At 45.7% G+C, this 23,346-nt stretch overlaps 1 protein-coding gene across 1 annotated transcript; it reads left to right on the forward strand.

The window, feature by feature from the left end:
- The first annotated feature begins 287 nt into the window (after window positions 1-287).
- On the forward strand, window positions 288-17,678 carry LOC309345803 (cytochrome P450 2A13-like). The gene is made up of 10 exons (XM_081869202.1): window positions 288-417; window positions 4,104-4,294; window positions 9,103-9,265; window positions 11,749-11,898; window positions 12,954-13,114; window positions 14,176-14,352; window positions 14,606-14,747; window positions 14,909-15,096; window positions 16,767-16,908; window positions 16,999-17,678. Exons 2-10 carry the CDS (start codon window positions 4,124-4,126, stop codon window positions 17,178-17,180), a joined length of 1,476 nt encoding a protein of 491 aa, XP_081725328.1. The 5' UTR covers window positions 288-417; window positions 4,104-4,123; the 3' UTR covers window positions 17,181-17,678.
- Window positions 17,679-23,346: the final 5,668 nt, after the last annotated feature.

Below are 23,346 nucleotides of genomic sequence, written 5' to 3' on the forward strand. Positions count from 1 at the left end.
GCAGGCCCCACAAAGAACCCAGAGATGCATTTTAAAGAAAAGGACACATTCTACTCATGTAAAAACATGCTGATTCCCGGACCGTCTGTGGTCCGGATTTAGAAGGCGATTGGGCCGGATCTGGCCCCCGGGTCTTAGTTTGCCTACCCATGGTTTAGATTTCTGGTGTGTCCCCCCCTTTTGTTATTTCTGTCCTTTTTTGGGGTGGGGGTGGAGGGTAGGAAGAACAAATCTATAGAAATAATAATAGCGGGCGACTGAGTTCATGTCTGCAGCTGCGAGTGTGGCTTAAGTCCAGCTCTTTCTTCCTCCTCCTCCGCTGCCTCCCCTTCTGGGTGCCTCAGTTGCAGAGGGTGTGGACCTGTGTGCAACAAGCATTTTGAGAAGGGAGCAGGACAGACCGAGTAGCCGACTAAGGTAGGGACAGTGACACAGAGAGGCGTTTGCAAGACATTTGAACCCTGGCGGATGGGAGGGAGACCTCGTTTTTTTTAGCTTAACCGGGATCCGTGGGCAAAGACCCTGGACACTGAATGTCCGAACGGCGGCTGTACATCCATGCCAATCTCCCTCTTGAGCTGTGTCTCTCTCTCTCCCACCCTTCCCTCTCCCAGGACGTTGTAGGGGAGGGGAACATGAACGCTTGGCAACCAGAGGCACTTCAATGAAATGGTTTGGCAGGCACCCTGGGGTGAGGAGGAACTCAAGGGTGGTCGTTCAATATCACCCTCCTTCTCCTCCCTGTGATGGCTGAGCTCTGCCTCCACAGTCAGTGGCAGCAGTGCTTCTGAATATGAGTTGCTGGAAACCTCGGGGGGGGGGGGAGAGAGCTGGAGGGCATAAATGGACTGCACAGGAAAGGTTATCTCTATCTATCTATCTATCTATCTATCTATATCTATCTATCTATCATCTATCTATCTATCTATCTATCTATCTATCTATCTATCTATCATCTATCATCTATCTATCAATAATCTATCTATCATCTATCTATATCTATCTATCATCTATCTATCTATCATCCTATCTATCTATCTATCTATCATCTATCATCTATCTATCTATCTATCTATCTATCTATCATCTATCTATCAATAATCTATCATCTATCTATATCTATCTATCATCTATCTATCTATCATCCTATCTATCTATCTATATCTATCTATCTATCTATCATCTATATCTATCATCTATCTATCTATCTATCTATCTATCTATCTATCATCTATCTATCTATCTATCTATCATCTATATCTATCATCTTTCTCTTTCTCTATCATCTATCTATCTATATCTATCATCTATCTATCTCTATCTATCATCTGTCTTTCTATCATCTATCTATCTCTATCTATCTATCATCTATCTATCTATCTATCTATCTATCTATCTATCTATCTATCTATCTATCTATCTATCTATCTATCTCTATCATCTATCTGTCTATCTATCTATCTATCTATCATCTATCTATCTATCTATCATCTATCATATCTATCTATCTATCTATCTATCTATCTATCTATCTATCTATCTATCATCTATCTATCTATCTATCTATCTATCTATCTATCTATCATCTATCATATCTATCATCTATCTATCTATCTATCTATCTATCTATCATCTATCTATCTATCTATCTATCTATCTATCTATCTATCTATCTATCTATCATCTATCATCACCATCGTCTATCTATCATGTATCTTTATCTATTTCTATTTCTATCATCTATCTCCGCCACTGACTATGCTGCACTGTCTCTCTTAGGAAAGAACAGTCACTCCTGAGAGCTAGGAAAAAGTTCTGGGAAAGCGGGGGTTGGGGGTTGGAGGAAGGCAAGGGTCACAGGCAGAGGCAGCCTCAGGGCCTGCTCCAATTGGACGGTGCGTTCCGCCCTAATCCCCAGGGCCATCTTCTTAGTTTAGATTATTTATTTGCTTCAGTGCTTCATTTTTGAAAAGAGACGACTTGGCAGGAAAGCACCATATAAACGCCAATGAATATGGAGAAGGGGAGGGAAATGTTCACAGGCCCAGCAGTCTCTTCCTCAATGCGATGCTGCCCGTTTCTCAGCAGCTGGGTGAGCTCTGCCCCGTTTTTTAATTGAAGTTTTTGCAATACAGTGGACGCTTGGGTTGTGAACGTGATCTGTGTGGGATGCACGTTTGCAAGTTGCAGCGTTCGCAACCCACGTCTGTGCACACGCGCGTTGCAATTGGATGCTTCTGCGCATGCGCAAACGGCGATTTAGCGCTTCTGCGCATGTGCGACCACTGAACCCTGGAAGTAACCCATTCCGGTACTTCTGGGTTTTGGCGGTCCGTAACCTGAAAAAACCCAACCTGAAGTGGCTGTAACCCGAGGTATGACTGTACAATAAAAGGAGAAACCCATCTGCAGGAAATAAAGAAAAGAAAGAAACTAAAGGAAGAAGGAAGAGAAAAAGAAGCTGCAAGATCCTGCCTTGTCACTATACCTTAACTTTCATCCTCTCCAGAGGAAGGTGTGCCCTCCCAGCTCTCACCTGGGCTCGCCCCTCTCTTCTCAAAGCCTCTCACCCTGGGTGCTCTCACCTTCTCTGCCTCTCACACCTGTATACACTTCTTACCACAGTAGAATGAGACAAATCACATGAGAATGATAATAAATGAGAGAAAAGAGAGAAAGAAAGAGATAAAAGGACCTACAGCTGTCCACCGGTCAGATGTGTCGTCAATATTTCTTCCAGTTGGTCAAATGCTCCGTATATCTTATTCAATTATTCCTTTTGCTGGACGTTGTTTTTTGCCAGCCTTCCACCCAGTGCTCCCCAGTTTGTTTGCTTTATTCTATGCAGAAAGTCTAAAAAAGATTCTTCTGAAGAAGTGTGCATGCACACAAAACCTCATGCCAATAACAAACTTGTTGGTCTCTAAGGCGCTGTCAACCTAGCAGTTCGAAAGCACGTCAAAGTGCAAGTAGATAAATAGGTACCGCTCCGGCAGGAAGCTAAACAGCATTTCCGTGCGCTGCTCTGGTTCGCCAGAAGCGGCTTAGTCCTGCTGGCCACATGACCCGGAAGCTGTACGCCGGCTCCCTTGGCCAATAAAGCGAGATGAGCGCCACAACCCCAGAGTCGGCCACAACTGGACCTAATGGTCAGGGGTCCCTTTACCTTTAAGGTGCTAGTGGAAGGAATTTTTAAATTTTGTTTCAATTTGGAAGCCGCCCAGAGTGGCTGGGGAAGCCCAGCCAGATGGGCGGGGTATAAATAATAAATTATTGTTATTATTATTATAAAACAGTCCCTCTTTATTTTTTATCTCCTCCTCCGAAAGAAAAGCTTTTTAAAAGCTGTGTTTGTATATTAATGCATAGAAGTTCAGTCACTTTAAAACCTTAATTTGTATCCCAATCCATTTCCTGTGTCGTTTCCATCCAGATATCAGCTCTGTTCCAGTCCTGTATCTATATATCAGCCCATCAATCCTGTTTGTCCAGTCTTTCTCCTCTTCTTCCAGTTAACCAGGGAAGCAAGATTCTTTTGAGACTGCACACAAAAAGTCTATCCTTTCTCTGCTTTGGCTCCACTCCTGACCGCCCCCCCCCTAAAATAAATAAACCAAACCTCCACTATTTGGCAGCTCTGTTCCTCCCGACCTTTGCACACCGATGTGCAACTCTGCCATTCCATTCTGCTTTCCAGACTGAGTCTCTGATTCAAATTGTTTTTTTTCTTCCCCCTTGGCTCCCCCCCCCCACCTGATCTGAGCCTGCAATTGCCAGAAAAGGAGCTTCTGTCTCCTCTTCTGGCAATTCTGGCACTTCACCAACAGATTCTCCTAGAATCATTTTTCTCACCTGCACACCTATTTCCTTAAACAGTGCTATTGCCACATTAACTGTCAATGGATTGCCTTTCAAAATTCTCCATCCTTGCAGTCACATTCATTCACAGTTCTGGAAATTAATTTATTGTCATCTCCGACTGCAGAGAAAGAGGGTAGATAAATAAATCTGTTGTTCACTTAATTGCAACTTTCAGAAGCTGCGGCTGAGCTGGATAAGCTCCTTCCAGGAACTCCATCTCTTCCTCTCCTCCCCACCTGCAGGCTACCACTCCAGCTGCCCCATGGACCTCCTGGGCCCATGGACCCTCCTGTTGGCCTCCTTCCTCTTCTGCTTGCTGCTCCTCTCGGCATGGAAGAAGAAAGAGAAGCTGCCGCCTGGACCGACTCCGCTGCCCTTCATTGGGAACTTGCTGCAAGTCAACACCAAGGACATGTATCAGTCGCTGATGAAGGTAACTCTCTGGACGCCTGTCCGTCCATCCGGCCTTCTTCCCTCTCACCTCCTGGCCATGCGCCAAGTGCCCTCAATAGTTTTGCAAGCCACTCGGGGACTTGGAAGCCTAGAAGTGTGGAAGGAGGGGACCCCAGGGGTCACGTAGCCCAACCCCTGCAGTGCAGGAACGCTTCAAGTGCACATTCCTCAGCCAGGCGTGAGAAGGTTCACTTCTTGTGTCCCAAGTGGCTCATCAGGCATAGATTGTTGTTGTTGTTTAGTCGCTTAGTCGTGTCCGACTCTTTGTGACCCCATGGATCAAAGCACACCAGGCACTCCTGTCTTCCACTGCCTCCCGCAGTTTGGTCAAACTCATGCTGGTAGCTTCGAGAACACTATCCAACCATCTCGACCTCTGTCATCCCCTTCTCCTTGTGCCCTCCATCTTTCCCAGCATCAGGGTCTTTTCCAGGGAGTCTTCTCTTCTCATGAGGTGGCCAAAGTCTTGGAGCCTCAGCTTCCGGATCTGTCCTTCCAGTGAGCACTCAGGGCTGATTTCCTTCAGAATGGAGAGGTTTGATTTTCTTGCAATCCATGGGACTCTCAAGAGTCTTCTCCAGCACCAGAATTCAAAAGCACCCATTCTTCGGCGATCAGTCTTCTTTATGGTCCAGCTCTCACTTCCATACATCACTACTGGGAAAACCATAGCTTGAACTATACGGACCTTTTTCGGCAAGGTGATGTCTCTGCTTTTTAAGATGTTGTCTAGGTTTGTCATTGCTTTTCTCCCAAGAAGCAGGTGCCTGTTAATTTCGTGACTGCTGTCACCATCAAGCATAGATACATAACTCATAGATTCATTGTAAGGACAGTGATGTGGGAATGCCCTGGAAAGTGTTGGGGCACCCATTGCTTGCTATGTAGCCTCCCTACAGACAAGTCAGAATGAAGGGTGGGTACCCAGAAAGGTTTGCATCACACACACACACACACACACTGCAAATGTCGTGCAAATGACGAAAAGGCTGTATGGGGTGACCCCCGCAAACAAGGAGGGCATGAAGGAAAATGGGGCAGTCCCCCAATGGTGAGTCTCAGATGAACAGAATCTATGTTCGAGTCAGAAAGGGATCCCAAGGGTTATCTAGTCCAACCCCCTGCCACGCAGGAATAAAAGGCACCCTTTGCCTCTTTGTTGTGCTATTTCTAGTGAAGCACTGAAAAATCCCAGGGCTCTTCCCACCCCCCAGTTTAGGCAGCGATGGTGTTGCCTTGATTGGACTAGGAAAGAGAACGAGATGAGGCATTTGTGTTCCAGCTTTTGTAGATGATGATGATGAAAATGAAGATTAAGGTTATTATTATGACCCAGGACCTGGTCCTATACACAGTCTAACCAAGAGTTTTCCCAATCTCTGTGTCTTGACATGTTCATGTGTTGGCTGCAGTGTGCAGATGTGTCGCGCAAATGCTCCCTGCGCTCCTCCTGGGGCTGGAAAGGGGTTGCTTTAACCTCCCGTTTGCTAGTAAAACTGATTTGCTGTGTCGCGAAATGAGGCATGTCTAAAAGGCATATCACAACACACAAAGTCTGGAAAGCTCTGCTCTGTTTTTCTGCCCGTGACCTGGCCATGCCCTGTTGCTCAGAACCCCTCTGATCCACTCTGCACATGACTTTGTGACTTTTGTTCGAATTCTGTTTTAAAACAAACTACTGTATTCATATATTTCTGGCCTTTCCATTCATGAAAAAGGGTTTGCAAGCGTTAATTAGAAGCTCCCTCAGAGTGTGGTCTCCACTTCTGCTGTTTGATGGGTGAGGTAATGACAGGATGTTTTTGCAGAGTCTTTCTTGGCACTGCCTAAAGGCGTTGCTGTTTTTGTAAGGTTTTTCCTTTCTTTCTCCAGTTCTAAAGGGCAGGGATCTAAAGTTTGAAGAGCTGTTTTTCTGCCACTGTGTGTGCTGTTTTCAGAACATGTGCAACTGTAGTCGCTGCTTGTGCACATTTGTGTGTGTGTGTGGGGGGATGCATTTATCAACGTGCATTTTATCCGTAACACAACTATATGGTTCTTTGTAATTGGTTCGAGTTCCTGTGGGGATGCGGATGCAGCGTGGGGGCACCCCCCCACCTCCGCATAAGACATGCCACAGCGTGTCTGGCTGCCATGCCCGTTCCCTGACCTTTGCCTCCCTCACAGAAAACTTCGCTTAAAGTTCCATTTGGCTGGAGACAAACAGACTTTAGAGTATCAGGGGAAGATTGGGGGGGGGGGGAAACGCCTATCTGACACGTGTATTGCTAGCGCTGGAAATGTGTTGGAAACATGCCCCGGGAAAGGCTGCCAACTTCCAAAGTCTTTGGAGTGTCTCTCCAGTGGCCCTCTCTGCCTGTAAATCTCCCTCAGTCCAGAGAGACCAGTCATAAGCGACCCTTCTCTCCTGAGAAGAGCACACTAATCTTCTGGTTTATCATAGTTCGTAGTTCTTTGTTGTTGTTGTTTAGTCATTTAGTCGTGTCCGACTCTTCGTGACCCCCTGGACCAGAGCATGTCAGGCACTCCTGTCTTCCATTGCCTCCCGCAGTTTGGACAAACTCATGCTGGTAGCCTAGAGAACACTGTCCAACCATCTCGTCCTCTGCCTTCCCCTTCTCCTTGTGCCCTCCATCTTTCCAAACATCAGGTTCTTTTCCAGGGAGTCTTCTCTTCTCATGAGGTGGCCAAAGTCTTGGAACCTCAGCTTCAGGATCTGTCCTTCCAGTGAGCACTCAGGGCTGATTTTCTTGAGAATGGAGAGGTTTGATCTTCTTGCAGTCCATGGGACTTTCAAGAGTCTCCTCCAGCACCATAATTAAAAAGCATTCATTCTTCGGCGATCAGCCTTCTTTATGGTCCAGCTCTCACTTCCATACATCACTACTGGGAAAACCATAGCTTGAACTATACGGACCTTTGTTGGCAAGGTGCACAGTATATATACAAAGACTCCATCAGCACGTCTGTGCTCTTTGAACACCAGTACAGAAAACGGCGACACATACAGAAGTGAAACTAACTTTCAACAGTAATGAGACTTCCTGTCTCACGCTCACTCAGGCACTCACATGATGTATACAAAACATACTACCACTGCTGGAGCAGCTCGGATAGATAAAAATCCTAACACCCCCATTTTTTGGTAAACATTGCTGCGTAAGCTAGTGCCGCATCAAGTGACATAAACAGACAGCTGCCATACACATAGTACAGTGGTACCTTGGGATGTGAACAGGATCCGTTCCAGAGCCCCGTTCGTATCCTGAACAGAACGTAAGACACGTATGTGCGTGCGCGGGTCGTGTTTCACTGCTTCCACACATGTGCATGATATCATTTTGACCATCTGCACACGTGTGAGCGACAAAACCCGTCAGTCACGTGCTCCGCTACTTCTGGGTCACTGCGGAGCGCAACCCGAAAATACTTAAATACTGAAGCGTATTTATCCCAAGGTATGACTGGGCTGCAGGTGGCGCTGTGGGTTAAACCACAGAGCCTAGGACTTGCCGATCAGAAGGTCGGCGGTTCGAATCCCCGCGACGGGGTGAGCTCCCATTGCTCAGTCCCTGCTCCTGCCAACCTAGCAGTTCAAAAAGCACGTTATAGTGCAAGTAGATAAATAGGTACCACTCCAGCGGGAAGGTAATTGGCGTTTCCATGCGCTGCTCTGGTTCACCAGAAGCGGCTTAGTCATGCTTACCTATGACTGTATACCCCTGTTCTACCAGTTCCACCTGCAGAACTACCTGCAACTGGCCTTGCTGGAAATACATTAAGTTCGGGGTGGTTTCACTCCTGTTTCCAATTGTTGACTTCTGCTAATAAAAGGAGCCTCTGCAGAGCTAGCCGGCAGCTTGTTTGGAGCTTGCTAGCTTGCTTGCTCCTGCACAGCTCACATGCTTTCAACTCCAGTGCCGTCCTCCTTTATTTCTACAGTTCCCTCATCCGCAGAACCGTCTGCACCCAGCAGGTGAAAGTGGAGACCAGGGGCATTAGGTGAGGTGAAGGCATTTGCTTGGCCAGGAGATCTGACCCCAACCCTACCATTGTGCTGCCGACAGCCTCTCTCCCTGGGACTTTTCCTGGGCTGCCAACACAGCCCCCCTGCCCTTGTCACTGCACCCTTGCTGCTGCTGCACTGGGGTGGAAGAGCAGGCACAGGTGAGGCTGAAGGTGCGGTGATGGGGCTGGCAGCAGCAGGGCTGTGAAGGGGAAGGAGGTAGTTCGGAGCGGGAAGGTAGTGGGGTGGGGCCTTCATCTAAACTGGGGGAGGGGGAGGGCAGCACTGCGAAGGTGGGGACTTTCAGTCTCAGCAACTGATTTGCATGCAGTAAGACCAGCGGGAATGAACTGCTGAGAGTTCTATGGAGATGGAGGTTTTGAGAATAAAGAGTTAGCTCCAATACTGAACTGCAAGTGTAAACGCTCCTGCAGTCTACCTTTGTCATTGGTGTCAATGAAACTGGAATTTTTATCTTGTATTTTTTTTATCTTGTGAATCGCCCTGAGATCTTTGGATGAAGGGTGGTATATTATTATTATTATTATTATTATTATTATTATTATTATTATTATTATTATATCATCATCATCATCATCATCATCATCATCACCACCACCACCACAGTCATTCCTGCCTTCCTGCCATGTCTTGCCCCCCTCTTCCACCAACACATGATAGCCAGTGTTTAAGATTCCTTGTCTTCCTGAAAACCAATCTGTTTGCTCCATCTCTCCATCTGTTCCATCACCTCACACAATGCCCTCCTCCTCTTTTCACAGATCCGTGAGAAATATGGTCCTGTCTTCACCATCCACTTAGGGCCCCGCCGTGTTGTGGTCTTGTGTGGATACGATGCCGTGAAGGAGGCTCTGGTGGATCAGGCCGAAGAGTTCGGCGGCCGTGGAGAGCAAGCCACGTTTGACTGGCTTTTCCGGGGTTATGGTCAGTCTCTGCTTTTGCAGTCCAGAAGCATGATTATTATTTTTTAAATGCAGACCAGAGAGCATGATTATGGGCATCTATAGGGCACTTCTAGTGAACCTCCCCTGGTCCTATGATGCAAATCAGACATGTTCAACCGGTCGACCTTGATCGACAGATAGATCCCTGGATGATACTGGTGGATTGCGGGCTCCTGATCGATCGCAGGATTATTTAAAGTGGCTAATGAATGTCTCCACCCCCCATCCCCCTCACTCTGTCCCTCCATCACATCAAGTGGGCAGTCGTTTGGCATCTGCAGCTGGTGATAGCAGATGCGATACTTGGCTTTAGCGCTGCTTGTGTCTGTCAGCAGTAGATTGTTTGGTGATCAATTTATGGCATTCCCCCTTAGGCTCAACAACTCGGGGCACTCCTCCTTCCTCCAATGACAATGGGTAGATCACTGCCAGTTTTGTGATTCGAGGACCCGTCCCCCGCTTAGGAATAATAAAGACACGAGGACACGGCATATTAGGTTAATAGGCTAGAAAAGGCCACAACTTTATTGATTACAGCATGTGAGAAGGTATTGGCCTAGGCATTGGACAAGAGCAAATTTGACTCCACCAACTCAGAGTGAGGGGTGAGTCTGATGAGGGGGTAACCACCAGTAGGGGGAGCCTGTTGATGCAAATACAACTATAAGCTCTCCCCTGATGTCACCGGGGGTCATGCTATGCCCCCCCCTGCCACGCAGGGCATCGGACAGGATCCACGACCGCCGGATTCCTTTAACAAAATACCCATAAGTGAAGGGGTAGGCGATGGCCACACTTTGCCCCTCCATACACCAACAACAAATTCCAATGCCTAACCGCCAAATACCAAGAAAGTTGTGACGATTGCTACAAGGTAGGCAAAAAAACCCAAGAGGCCGGTGCCAATTTGCCAATTGGAAAAAACTCCTACCAGGCCCCCTAGGCAACCAGGGCGACTAACCATGGGTCCATAGCAAGGTCAAGCGAGAAACTATGCACTAAAGGGAGTGGTGGGTGGGTGACTCACAAAAATCGGCAGGGCAATGGCAGGGGAGAGCTGGCGTGGCTGCATTTGAAAAGCTAGTCCACACCCCTGCGGTGTCTCCCGATTGGGTGACCGGCTGGGAGGCATGTTGCGCCAGCGGTGATGGTTGGGCAGGGGGCAGAATGCTCTGGTGCCAGTGTCCGTGTTAAGTCTGGTTGTAGTATTATTGTGGGTTAGGAGTTGTTTAAGATTGGGTGGCTGTCTGTAGGCAATGAAAGGTCTTCCTCCCAGAGCTTGAGAAAGAGAACTGTCATTGTCCAGGAGAGGTTGTAGATCTCTGATGATGCGTTATACTGTTTTAACTTGGGAGCTGTATGTGATGACTAGAGGTGTTCTGTTATTTTCTTTTTTGGGTCTGTCTTGCAGCAAGTTCTCTCTGGTACTGATACCCAGAGAGAACTTGCTGCAAGACAGACTCTCCTGCAAGACAACCTCTCCTGGACAATGACACTGGCACCAGAGCCTGCAATAAACCCAGATGCCAACTTTGCTGCCACATACACCCGGACAACACCATTACTGGCCCCAACAACATCACACATACCATCTCGGGACTATTTAATTGCTCATCGTCTAACATTGTGTATGCCATAAAATGCCAGCAGTGTCCTTCAGCTCTCTATATTGGACAAACAGGCCAAACCTTACGCCAAAGAATAAACGGACATAAATCTGACATCAGGAACCACAAGACAGAGAAACCAGTAGGAGAACACTTCAATCTCCCAGGACATTCTATACAAGATCTCAAAGTAGCTGTTCTATTACAAAGGAATTTCAGAAATAGACTGGAAAGAGAAGCTGCTGAATTGCAACTTATTACCAAACTTAAAACCATGGAGAGACCTGGTCTGAACAAAGACATTGGATTCTTATCTCATTATACATGACAAAGCCATTTTTCACCTCCTCACCCCTTGCTTTTTCCTGTAAGACCTATTGCAGTCGTTAAGAGTCGTCCACAGGCTCATCACAGCTATCTGCCAATCACCCATTCCCACCACCCTTCTGAGTAATACCCCTCCCCACCTTCTCACTATATAGAAGGGTCTGGTGACTTCTGTTTCAGTGTATCTGAAGAAGTGTGCATGCACACGAAAGCTCATACCAAGAACTAACTTAGTTGGTCTTTAAGGTGCTACCGGAAGGAATTTTTTAATTTTGTTTAGATCCTATAAAGACCACAACTCTCTTTGCACACAACAACACACCCAGGCACACACCCTATGAGAGGAAACCCTGACGCTTACAATGTTCTTCCAAATGCTGAAATTACAATTTTAAAAACCAGGCAAAAAATTCAAAATGTGATTTTTTAAGGGGGGCATTCTTCATTGTTGTGCAGTTCCAACCACGTTCTCATTCAGAGCACATGCCTTCCTCCTCCTCCTCTTTCCTCCTCCTCCTTTGCTTCTCAGGGGTTGTCTTCAGTAATGGGGAACGGGCCAAACAGCTACGCCGATTCTCCATCACAACACTGAGGAATTTTGGGATGGGAAGGAGATCCATTGAAGACCGGATCATGGAGGAGGCCCACTTCCTGCTGGAATCCCTGAGGGCAACAAAAAGTGAGCTCAGTTTTGGTATCTTTAAGAAATGGACTCATGTTATGCTAGTGGTCCAAACCAGGTCAAGACACTCTTAACTTCGGGAGTATAGGAAGTGGAAACAGCCTCAAACAACCCTAGTCCTTAGCCTTCATGTGGACGATGGAAGTCCAGGGGAGGGTCTACTTGGCCTATCTCTGTAATATCCAACTTGGGATCAAAATCCTCTGATGGGTTTAAGAGAGTAGGATGAAATCATTCTAGATGGCTTTGCAATGTGTGGCCTCTGCCACGTCCTCAGCCCCCTTTCAGAATTTTTCTATCATCCAGGGTGTCTTGGATGCTGTGCAATGCCATATTTCAGTTTCCTAGCCAGAGCTGCAGAAGCCAGGTTCTCAATCAATCAATCAATCAATCAATCAATCAGTCTGTGAGCTCAGTTTTGATATCTTCAATAAATGCTGCTTAATGAGTTACAGGTGATAGTTAGAAACAGTGGGCATATAAGTGGGCAGTTGAAGGCTTTATACTGAATATTATATTTACTTTTGGTAATGGGTGGAAACAGACGTAACCTAGCTGGAGCTAAATAGATCACCAACACTCTACATCCTATTGAAGTAATGTTTCTCAAAGGAATAATGAGGTAAGACTGTACTGCTTTGCAAAGTGTACTCTTTTTAAAAAAATATTTTTTATTAGGAATTTAAACAAAACATATTATCTTAAAACATATCATCCTTAATTCCCCCCCATAAAACAACCCCCTCCCCCCCTGACTTCCCTCAGTTCCAATCTCTGGTTTCTCTATAAATGCTCTTCTCTGCATGTTACAAAATTGTATAAACCCTTAATTTATCTGACTGGTTATTATCAATAAAAAGTTTGTGAGCGTTTATTCAAAGCCTGCCAAGGAGCCCAGTTCACTTTGTTGCTTCTTTAAATACTTTGTAAAAGGTTCCCATTCATCTTTAAAGTCACAGTTATCCTTGTCCCGTGCAAATCGTACTCTTGATTTGTTCCTGGGTTGAGTGAGTTGCTTTCTAGGTGCTCCCTTTGTGTGTATTTCTTTCCAGGCGCACCCTTTGACCCCACCTACATGCTGAGCCGCACGGTGTCCAACGTCATCAGCTCCATTGCCTTTGGCGACCGCTTTGAATACGAAGATCAGGAGTTCGTCTCCCTGCTCAGCATGATGCTGGGTAGCTTCCAGTTCACTGCCACCTCTTGGGGGCAGGTAAATGGGAGGGGAGGGGAGAGGGAGAGCACATGGGATGAGGCCATGGAAACAAGAAGAGTTCCCCTTTCCCCTGGTCTTGAAAGAATCTAAGATCTCCACAAGGAACAGGGCTTGGCAGTGGCTAATAAAAAGCTATTGACCGTTGTTGGGGCAAGTTTCTCACTTGGAGCTCTCCATGGTGCTGCAACTCCTGATCTGCCTTGCTGCTTGACTGGAGCAAGTTTAGAATGTTGCTTCAGCCTCACATAATCCCAGATTGAGCTGTTGAGGCTGCTGGCACTGTAAGAAATTCCTTCTCACCCTCTGAGTCCTCCTCCAAGTCTCCATCCTTATCCCCGAAAGAGGAGAAGTCATGTCTGGTACAGCTGATAGCTTAAGTTACAGATAGGTAGCCGTGTTGGTCTGCCATAGTAAAATAAATAAATAAAAAAAATCCTTCCAGTAGCACCTTAAAGACCAACTAAGTTAGTTCTAGGTATGAGCTTTCGTATGCATGCACACTTCTTCAGATACCAAGAAGTGTGCATGCACACGAAAGCTCATGCCTAGAACTAACTTAACAAAATAAAAAAATTCCTTCCAGTAGCACCTTAAAGACCAACTGAGTTAGTTCTAGGTATGAGCTTTCGTGTGCATGCACACTTCTTCAGATACACAGTGTGCATGCACACGAAAGCTCATACCTAGAACTAACTCAGTTGGTCTTTAAGTTGCTACTGGAAGGAATTTTTTTATTTTGTTTTGACCATGGCAGACCAACACGGCTACCTATCTGTAACTAGAACTAACTTAGTTGGTCTTTAAGGTGCTACTGGAAGGATTTTTTTTATTTTGAGCTGATAGCTTAGTCAGCAGTTGATGCCAAGTTCTATCTGGAGTCAGGAATTCCACCTGCCTTTTCTGTTCTTCCTGTAGAGAGACTTTCTGAGTCTGCCTTTTTTTCTAGTCTCTTCCAAACTTCCATGATATGTTTCCAACTTCCACAGACCTTCACCTCAACTTCACTTTGTGCAATATCTGTTTTCTCTCCCCTCACCCTCTGAAACCAACACAAACAGCTCTATGACATGTTCTCGGGCGTCATGCAGTACCTCCCTGGCCCACAACATGAAGCCTTCAAGCAGCTCTTAGGGTTGGAGAAGTTCATCATGGAGAAGGTAAAAGACCACGAGGAGACCCTGGACCCCAATGCCCCTCGGGATTTCATTGACTGCTTCCTGGTGAAAATGCAGCAGGTATGGTGATTCCATTCTAAGTATTGTGATCAAAGTATTTGTCTGAAAGGAAATTAGGATCTCTGGAACGAAGCCACCTTTTCAACACTACTCAACTGTCCCTTCATCCTCATTGGTTTAATCGTGACATCACTGCAGGTTAGCCAATCAGCAGGAAAGAACAAGCTTTGAAGACATATGAAGAGCAGATTTTAATCTCTACCCACATATAATCTATGAAGCATCCTCCATTACCATTTTCCTTCTGACTTAGGATAAGAAAAACCCAAACACAGAGTTCTTTGCAAGGAATCTGGTTATGACAACCCTCAACATCTTCTTCGCTGGCACAGAAACGGTCAGCACCACTTTGCGCTATGGCTTCCTTCTTCTGCTGAAATACCCGGAGGTTGAAGGTGACTGCGGAAGGGGGAGGAAAATAGGGTGGAGAGATGTGTCCTTGCCTTTCTGTGGGAGGGTCTCTCTTTGTTTTCCCGGCTATGAGCTGGGATCCTTCTTTAGCTCCCTGGAAGGTGCAAACAGCACTGTTGGTCTCATTCTGACGATTTCTCAACAGAGAAAGTCCACGAAGAGATTGAACGGGTGATTGGCTCGAATCGCACTCCCAACATGGATGACCGTCCCCTGATGCCCTACACGGATGCTGTGATCCACGAGATCCAGAGATTTGGTGACATGCTCCCCTTGGGGGTAGCAAGACGTGTGACCCGTGATACCCAGTTCCGGGGATACAACCTTCCCAAGGTACGGTAGTTCTATTAGTTCCTGAGGCTCAGACCCTTCGGTACAGTTTCCAGATACAGTTTGTGGCTCAGCGAAATTCCCCAAGCACTCTGTCTTGTTAGTGTGTGAGCACCGACTCTTGGGGACCCTTTTCTTGATCTCAGCACAGTTCCTCATAAATCTTGCCTGTGTCTTCACAACATCAGGAGTCCAGCCCTTTCTGGTTCAGTTCCCATTACAGGAATAGACACCTTTTGATTGGCAAGTCCTAGGCTCTGTGGTTTAACCCACAGCGCCACCAAGGGTAGTGTCCCAGAAATGAGGAACTGTCATTGAAAAGGCCCTGCCAGGGGTCACAGTCCTCAGCAGACCATTGTGAGAACAGGAATCTGTGCTAAATGGACAATTTCTTCAGTCGCATGCAGGCACCACAGAGTTCAATGGTGGTTCTTGGAGAAACTATAGCAGGTGTGGATACTGGGGAGGCCCAGCAAGATTCCCTTGTTCTCCTGGCATCGCTGTGGCTTAGCAGGAGGAGCAAGGCAGCTGCGAGGCCAGCGCTGTGCAGATACATCAGCAGAAGGACCACATGGGCTCCTCTGGTACTTCCACAGAGCACCAACCTCCCTGCTGACTCACCCCCCCCACCATCCCCCCCACCAGGCACCAGTCGCAATGCCTCTGCCAGCCCCATTGGCTGCTTGCAAGGCAGAGGACCAGAGTTGTGCTAACTCTCATAAATGGGGTCTTGCACTACGCAACTATGCTGCTCTTTCTGGGATTAGGGTACAGTGGTGCCTCGCAAGACGAAAATAATCCGTTCTGTGAGTCTCTTCGTCTAGCGGTTTTTTCGTCTCGTGAAGCAAACCTATTAGTGGCTTAGCGGCTTAGCGCTATTAGTGGCTTAGCGGCTTAGCGCTATTAGCGGCTTAGCGGCTTAGCGGCTATTAAAGGCTTAGTGGCTTAGCGGCTAAGAGGCTATTAGAGGCTTAGCGGCTTAGAAAAAGGGGGGAAGTGAAAAAAATCGCAAGACTCGCAAGACGTTTTCGTCTTGCGAAGCAAGCTCATAGGGAAATTTGTCTTGCAAAGCGCATCGAAAAACGGAAAACCCTTTTGTCTAGCGGGTTTTTCGTCTTGCGAAGCATTCGTCTTGCGGGGCACCACTGTATGTTTATCTAAAGTGATAGGGACATGGGTGGCACTGTGGGTTAAACCACAGAGCCTAGGACTTGGCGATCAGAAGGTCGGCAGTTCAAATGCCCGTGACGGGGTGAACTCCCATTGCTCGGTCCCTGCTCCTGCCAACCTAGCAGTTTGAAAGCACATCAAAGCGTAATAGGTACCGCTCCAGCGGGAAGGTAAAGGGCATTTCCGTGCGCTGCTCTGGTTCGCCAGAAGCGGCTTAGTCATGCTGGCCACATGACCCGGAAGCTGTACGCCGGCTCCCTTGGCCAATAAAGCGAGATGAGCAACCCCAGAGTCAGCCACGACTGGACCTAATGCCAGGGGTCCCTTTACCTTTTATCTAAAGTGATTGCTTGCCACAGTTGCTTGTATTTGTGGACTTTCTGGGGGTGGGCATGGCTATGATAAGCTCCTGCACTTCAGAACTGACCACTGCACCAGTCGGCCTGGTGTTGAAATCTCCCATTTCTCCCGTATCTTCTCATTTCTCTTTCTTTCTTGTTCAGGGGACTGAAGTGTTTCCCTTGCTCGGGTCTGTGCTGAGAGACGCCCAACATTTTGCAAGACCAGACGTGTTTGACCCACAACATTTCCTGGATGAGAATGGGCAGTTCAAGAAGAATGAGGCTTTTATGCCTTTCTCTGTTGGTGAGTCAGTCCCCTTCCTTTTCCAAGCACTCCTAAACCATCTCTAACAGCACCCTGAAAAGCTGTCTTTACCTTCTTCCTCTTTCTTAGGGAAGCGCTATTGCTTGGGGGAGAATCTGGGCCGGATGGAGCTTTTCCTCTTCTTCACCAGCATCCTGCAGAACTTCCGTTTAAAATCTCCCGTCCCTCATGAAAAGATCAACATCTCTCCCATGCTGGTTGGCTTTGCCACCATTCCACATTTTTATGAAATGTGTGCCATTCCCCTCTGAAGAAGGACAGGTGTCTTGGAGAAGCGGAGTCCCATTGTCACCCACCTTTGGTTGCCTCGAATGCAAAAGTTGGAGAGTTCTTGAACTCATGAAGGGCCAGAACAGGTTGACCCTCCGTCCTCCAGAATCTTGCTTTTGAAGCTCCATGATCTGTGTTTCCATTGGTAGAATCCCTCCCTCAGTATTTCTTTTGGAAGGTCCTTGACTCACAGCTTCTGTTCCTTCCCTCAGGAACCATGAATGAGCCCTTCTCCTCACCCCCCCATTCCATCTATCAGATTCCCTTTCCGCTCTGTTTTTCCATCCTGTGTTTTTTCTTCCCCCTTGTCACTTTCCTGTGCTGAAACATTCACTGTGAAGGAAGAATTGTTAACCCCGCTGAAGGGTTTGGGGAGGCAGAAGAGGTCTGCCATAATGTAGGGAAAACTGCTTCTCTGGAACCTTGCTATCTCCATTCCTGGGACAGACTTTGAAAGAACCGTTTGGGTTTTCTTTTTTCTTTTTTTTAAAATGAATGTGAAGTTTTACTATCATCTGGTTTAGGGCATTGTGGTATATTTCTTGGTCTGAATCTTGACCTACACCATGCTGCCTATCTATTGTCAAGCATTCAGAATTGGAAACACACCCTTGGTATTAACTTTCTGAAGTGAGAAACCTCAGAATATCTATCATCTATCATCTATCTATCATCTATCTACCTATCATCCATCTATCATCTATCTATCTATCTATCATCTATCTATCTATCTATCTATCTATCTATCTATCTATCTATCTATCTATCATCTATCTATCATCTATCTATCTATCTATCAATCATCTATCTATCATCTATCTATCTATCTATCTATCTATCTATCTATCTATCTATCATCTATCTATCTATCTATCTATCTATCTATCTATCATCTATCTATCTATCATCTATCTATCTATCTTTCTATCTATCTATCTATCTATCTATCTATCTATCTATCTATCTATCATCACCTATCTATCACCTATCTATCTATCTATCATCTATCTATCTATCTATCTATCTATCTATCTATCTATCTATCTATCATCTATCCATCTCTATTATCTATCATCTATCTATATCTATCTATCTATCTATCTATCTATCTATCTATCTATCTATCTATCTCTATCTCTATAATCTATATCTATCTATCATCTATCTATCATCTATCTATCTATCATCTATCTATCTATCTATCATCTATCTATCTATCTATCATCTATCTATCTATCTCTCTATCTCTCTATATCTATCTATCTATCTATCTATCTATCTATCTATCTATCTATCTATCTCTATCATCTATCTATCTATCATCTATCTATCTATCTATCTATCTATCTATCTATCTATCTATCTATCTATCTATCATCTATCTATCTATCTATCTATCTATCTATCTATCTATCATCATCTGTCTGTCTATCTATCTATCTATCTATCTATCTATCTATCTAATCTATCTATCTATCACCTATCCTTTATCACCTATCCTTTATCATCTATCATCTCTCTCTCTCTCTCTCTCTCTCTCTCTCTCTCTCTCTCTCATCTATCTATCTATCTAATCTCCTTTGGTTGGTTGGACAATATTAGGATCAAAGTATTTGAAATTTCTTGTGACCCTTGAAACAATCAAGTGAGTTAGAAGGATATGGAATATCTTGTCTAATAAAAGCAAATTTGTCCCATTCTCACATGCCAAAGTTACTTTGTAGGGAAATCCTACTTTAAAAATTGGGGAAATGATGGTGCCATGGAAAAATTGGATGGAAGCAGGTGTATTGACTTTGGACCAATCAATAGATGAGGAAGATTAGTTTTATACGCTCGCTGTTCTAAGAGAACAAATCTGGCCCAAAATCTCCAGGCACAACATCTCCTCACAAGTTTGTTTGGAACAGCAGCTTTTTCAGCTTCTGAGACACCTGAGATATTGGAGCATTTGGATAATTTGTTGTAAACTAAAAAGACATGATCACTTTCTACAGATGTTTATTATCAATAAGTAAGTTTCATATGCAGACTTTAAGAAATGGTTGGAAAAAAGAACTGGAACTTTCAATACCACCCAAACAGTGGGAAAATGTTTTACCCTCTGTACCAACCGTATTGATGGATCTTAAAAACGAGATTTATACAACAGAAAATAATATTCAGAATTTATTGGACTCCTTTATGTTTGTATAAAAAAGGACTGGCTAAAGTAGCTTTTTTGCTGGAGATGTAATAAGGACAATGTCTCCTTGAAATATATATTTTTATAGTGTTCTATACTTGCTAAATGCTGGGAGAAATTGCTGGACTATATAAATAGGAATGTATGGAAAAAGTTAACATTTTCAGAGGAGAATATTATTTTAAATTTTATACCTACTGTATGGAAATGGACAACGGCACAATGAAAATGGATTCTGCCCTAACAGTGGCTAAGAGACTGATACTGATGAACTGGGAGATATGATCCCTTTAATCAATGGCTTGACAACACGACAATACTCGCAACTTCTGAAAGGGGTTGCTTATAGATGTAGACTTTGTTGGGACATTTGGAATGAGTTTATGCAGAATGTAGTAGGTCATTAAAAACCGTATATGCATTAAGATAATACAGTGGTGCCCCGCAAAATGAATGCCTCGCAAGACGGAAAACCCGCTAGACAAAAGGGTTTTCTGTTTTGGAGGTGCTTCGCAAAACGAATTTCCCTATGGGCTTGCTTTGCAAGACGAAAATGTCTTGCGAGTTCCTGTGGGTTTCCCCCCCTTTCCCCCCCTCTTATCCGCTTATCCGCTTATCCGCTTATCCACTAAGCTGATAAGCCGCTAAAAGCCGCTAATAGCGCTAATCTGCTAAACCGTCAATGGGCTTGCTTCGCAAGACAAAAAAAACGCTAGACGAAGAGACTCGCGGAACGGATTCTTTTCGTCTTGCGAGGCACCACTGTAATAGCACTAATATCAAAATAAAGATGTATGGAAATGCAAGTGATTATGCTAATTGTATTGCGCTGTATTTTTTGCACTGTTCCCTTTGTCACTTTCTTTCTTTATAAATGATTTTTTCCCTAATAAAATATTATTATTAATAAAAACAGTGGTCAAGCGGAGGTTTTTCTTCGTCTCCCTTCAAGTTGGGACTCAGCATCCTTCTTAATACCAGTTTATGGAAGCCAAAAATGGAGAGAGTTCCTCTTATGTTCAGGTTCTACTGGCAACTTTCCTGCAATGGACACCTGGACCTTCCATGGAGGAGGCGAACAAAGAGGAGCCTCAGATGATATGGGCTCAGTCTATATGGGGACTGGTGGTCTTTGAGGCATTGCAGTCCTGAGCCATTTACGCATTGCGTGGCGAGTTCCCACCTCCCCCAGTAGAAAGAACGAGATGTGACACCATTGATTAAGGTTAATGGGCTAAAATTGGCCACAACTTTATTGGTTACAGGTAAGAGCGGTATTGGCTTAGGCATTGGTCCTATCCGACTATCCGGCTTCAGCCTGTTTGCTTGAAGACTGGGAAGGGTTAACACCAGCAGGGGGAGCCCTGCTGATGCATGTCAACTAGGTAACTCCCTTGTGGTTGGGGGCACGCTTTAGGCCCTGGTCTCCATAGGCTTCGGACGAGGCCATGCCACCCGGAATCCTTTACCAGACTACCCTTCAATATTTGGGGGAGGTGATGGCGCCCCCCCAACACATCTGCATAACAATACCCCTACCAATGCCTAACCACCAAGACCAAAGGAGTTGTCACGATTTGCTACGAGGTAGGCAAAAAACCAAATGGCTGGTGCCAATTTGCCAAATGGAACAAAATTCCTACCAGGCCCCTTAACGGTGACCGACCGAGGTCCATAGCAAGGTCAAAAGAGAAACCTTAAAGGGCGGGTGGGTGAGAAAACCAGTCAGCTGAGCAGTCCGAAAGAGGGTGATCCCGGGCCGCGCTTGCCTTAAATGGGGCAAGCCACACACCCCGAGCCAGCCGATTGGATGGCTCAGGGGATGACGCAGCCCGAGGATTCCCCCAGATCGCGCGGGGCTGCAAACCAGCCACCGTGCGTGTGTTGGGGGCGTGAAGCCCACAAGAACAACAGCAACACCTCCTCCTGATGTCAGAAGTGGCTTTGTACACATTTGATTGCATATCACCTGATCCATCCACAGTAATTATTAAGTTTGCAAATGATACTACCATAACGGGCCTAATTACAGGCGGAGATGAAACAGCGTACCGGGGAGAGGTTCAAAAAGTATCTACATGGTGCTTAGAGAATAACTTGCACCTAAATATTAGTAAGACAAAGGAGATGGTGTTGGACTTCCGGAGGAAGAGAGGGGAACCTGCACCGTTGTATATCGGGGGGGGGCTGTGTGGAGAGAGTCTCCTCCTTTAAATTCCTGGGAGTATACCTTAGTGAGGACCTCACTTGGAAAATCAACATAACTCGGGTGGTCAAAAAGGCCCAACAGAGACTCCATTGCCTCAGGGTCTTGTGAAAGAATAATGCTAAACAACAACTGATGAACTTCTACCGGTCCACAATAGAAAGTGTCCTTTCATATTGTATCACAGTGTGGTATGATGGTCGTTTACCTTCCCGCTGGAGTGGTACCTATTTATCTACTTGCACTTTGACGTGCTTTTGAACTGCTAGGTGGGCAGGAGCAGGGACCGAGCAATGGGAGCTCACCCCGTCGCTGGGATTCAAACCACCGACCTTCTGATCAGCAAGTCCTAGGTTCTGTGTGGAGGAAGAAGAAGAAGAAGAAGAAGAAGAAGAAGAAGAAGAAGAAGAAGAAGAAGAAGAAGAAGTCAGCTATAGCTGAGAAAATAACCCATAATGTAATGCTGCTGAAAGAAAAGTTAGAAAAATGGGTGCCTTTTATGCCATCTAGTGGGTGTTTCCTTTATATACGAGTGAAAATAGTCCACAAAATATTATACAAGCTGCATCTTGTGATCATCTATAGTTACAGATACACACTGGTCCCACTATTAGAATGCTTGTTATCTGAAATATCAGTTATCCGAATGCAAAGAATTATACCCAAGTCTTCCTATGTGAATGGCTGATAGCCAAACAGCTGGAATTTCCCCACTTCCTTACTTGTTTGTGTTTTGCTGGTTGGTGGCAGCTATTCTGAGCAGAAACCATGGCATGAGGGAGAGTGACTGGACAAATCAGGCAGCAGGAGAGGACAGACAAATTAGATTTTCTGTTGTTTGCTTTTGCTGATTGGCTACAGCAGTTTGGGGCAGAAACCAGGGAGGGAGGGAGAATGGAGAACTTACGGATTAGAAATGTTCCCATGGGAAATAATGGAAATATCAGCTCCTTATGCGAATACACACCTAATGATTTCCTGGGAATGCATTGTGTTTGGAAAGCAGGGGAAGATGAACTTGCTATAGATGGATGCTTCTATACAGCCCTGCTGGGCGAATCTGTACCCAGAGGAGGCTGTGATGGCCATCCTTCAGATATTTGAAGATGGCTATCCTGCCGCCTCTCAGTCTTCTCTTCTCCAGACTTAACATACCCGACTCCTTCAACCATTCCTCATTGGGTTTCAGCTCTGTGTGGCGCCCCCTGGAGTTAAGTGACAAGGCTGCATCTCTCTCTCTCTCTGGCTAGGTGCAACCTTTGACCCACTTCTTGAAACTCTGGAAAGTGGGGGAGTTCATTCAGTGGCATATTGTGGGTTTGCAGTGCCCGGGGCCGCTTGGAGGGAGGGAAATGGACAGAGTACGCATGCACGTTCAACTGCCTAGTTGCGTATGTGTCACCCAGGAGATCGCAGAGATAGGGAGAGCCATTCCCTTGTGCTGTTCACGGTCTGCTTTAGATGTACAGATCAATGTGGACCCTCCACTAGGTTCTATATAGGGCCCATTTGGGAATTCCTGGATTCTACTTCTGACCTGTCTTGGCTGGCTCCCTTCATACGTTGGCCTTGGAGGGCAAGTCACAGCTCCAGCTCCAAAGGCCTTGGCCCTTGAGAGACAACAGCACGGGGAAGTCACACCATCACAGATCACCTGCCCTCTGGTCCTTGGGACAGGAGACTTCTGCTGCCTCCTTGCAGAATTATTTTTGCATATTTCAGAGAGATCTTTTGGGTCATTTGGAGGTGGGGAGGG

This window comes from Podarcis erhardii (assembly GCF_964252035.2).
Source record: "Podarcis erhardii genome assembly, chromosome: 7".
NCBI classification, from domain to species: Eukaryota; Metazoa; Chordata; class Lepidosauria; order Squamata; family Lacertidae; genus Podarcis; species Podarcis erhardii.

What these genes read in the sequence shown, in the direction of transcription:
- LOC309345803 (XM_081869202.1), top strand. Translation starts at nt 4,124, where the DNA reads ATGGACCTCCTGGGCCCATGGACCCTCCTGTTGGCCTCCTTCCTCTTC. An exon ending in CTGGCTTTTCCGGGGTTATG is followed by an intron (nt 9,266 to 11,748) that starts GTCAGTCTCTGC and finishes TTTGCTTCTCAG; the next exon opens with GGGTTGTCTTCAGTAATGGG. An exon ending in TTTTATGCCTTTCTCTGTTG is followed by an intron (nt 16,909 to 16,998) that starts GTGAGTCAGTCC and finishes CCTCTTTCTTAG; the next exon opens with GGAAGCGCTATTGCTTGGGG.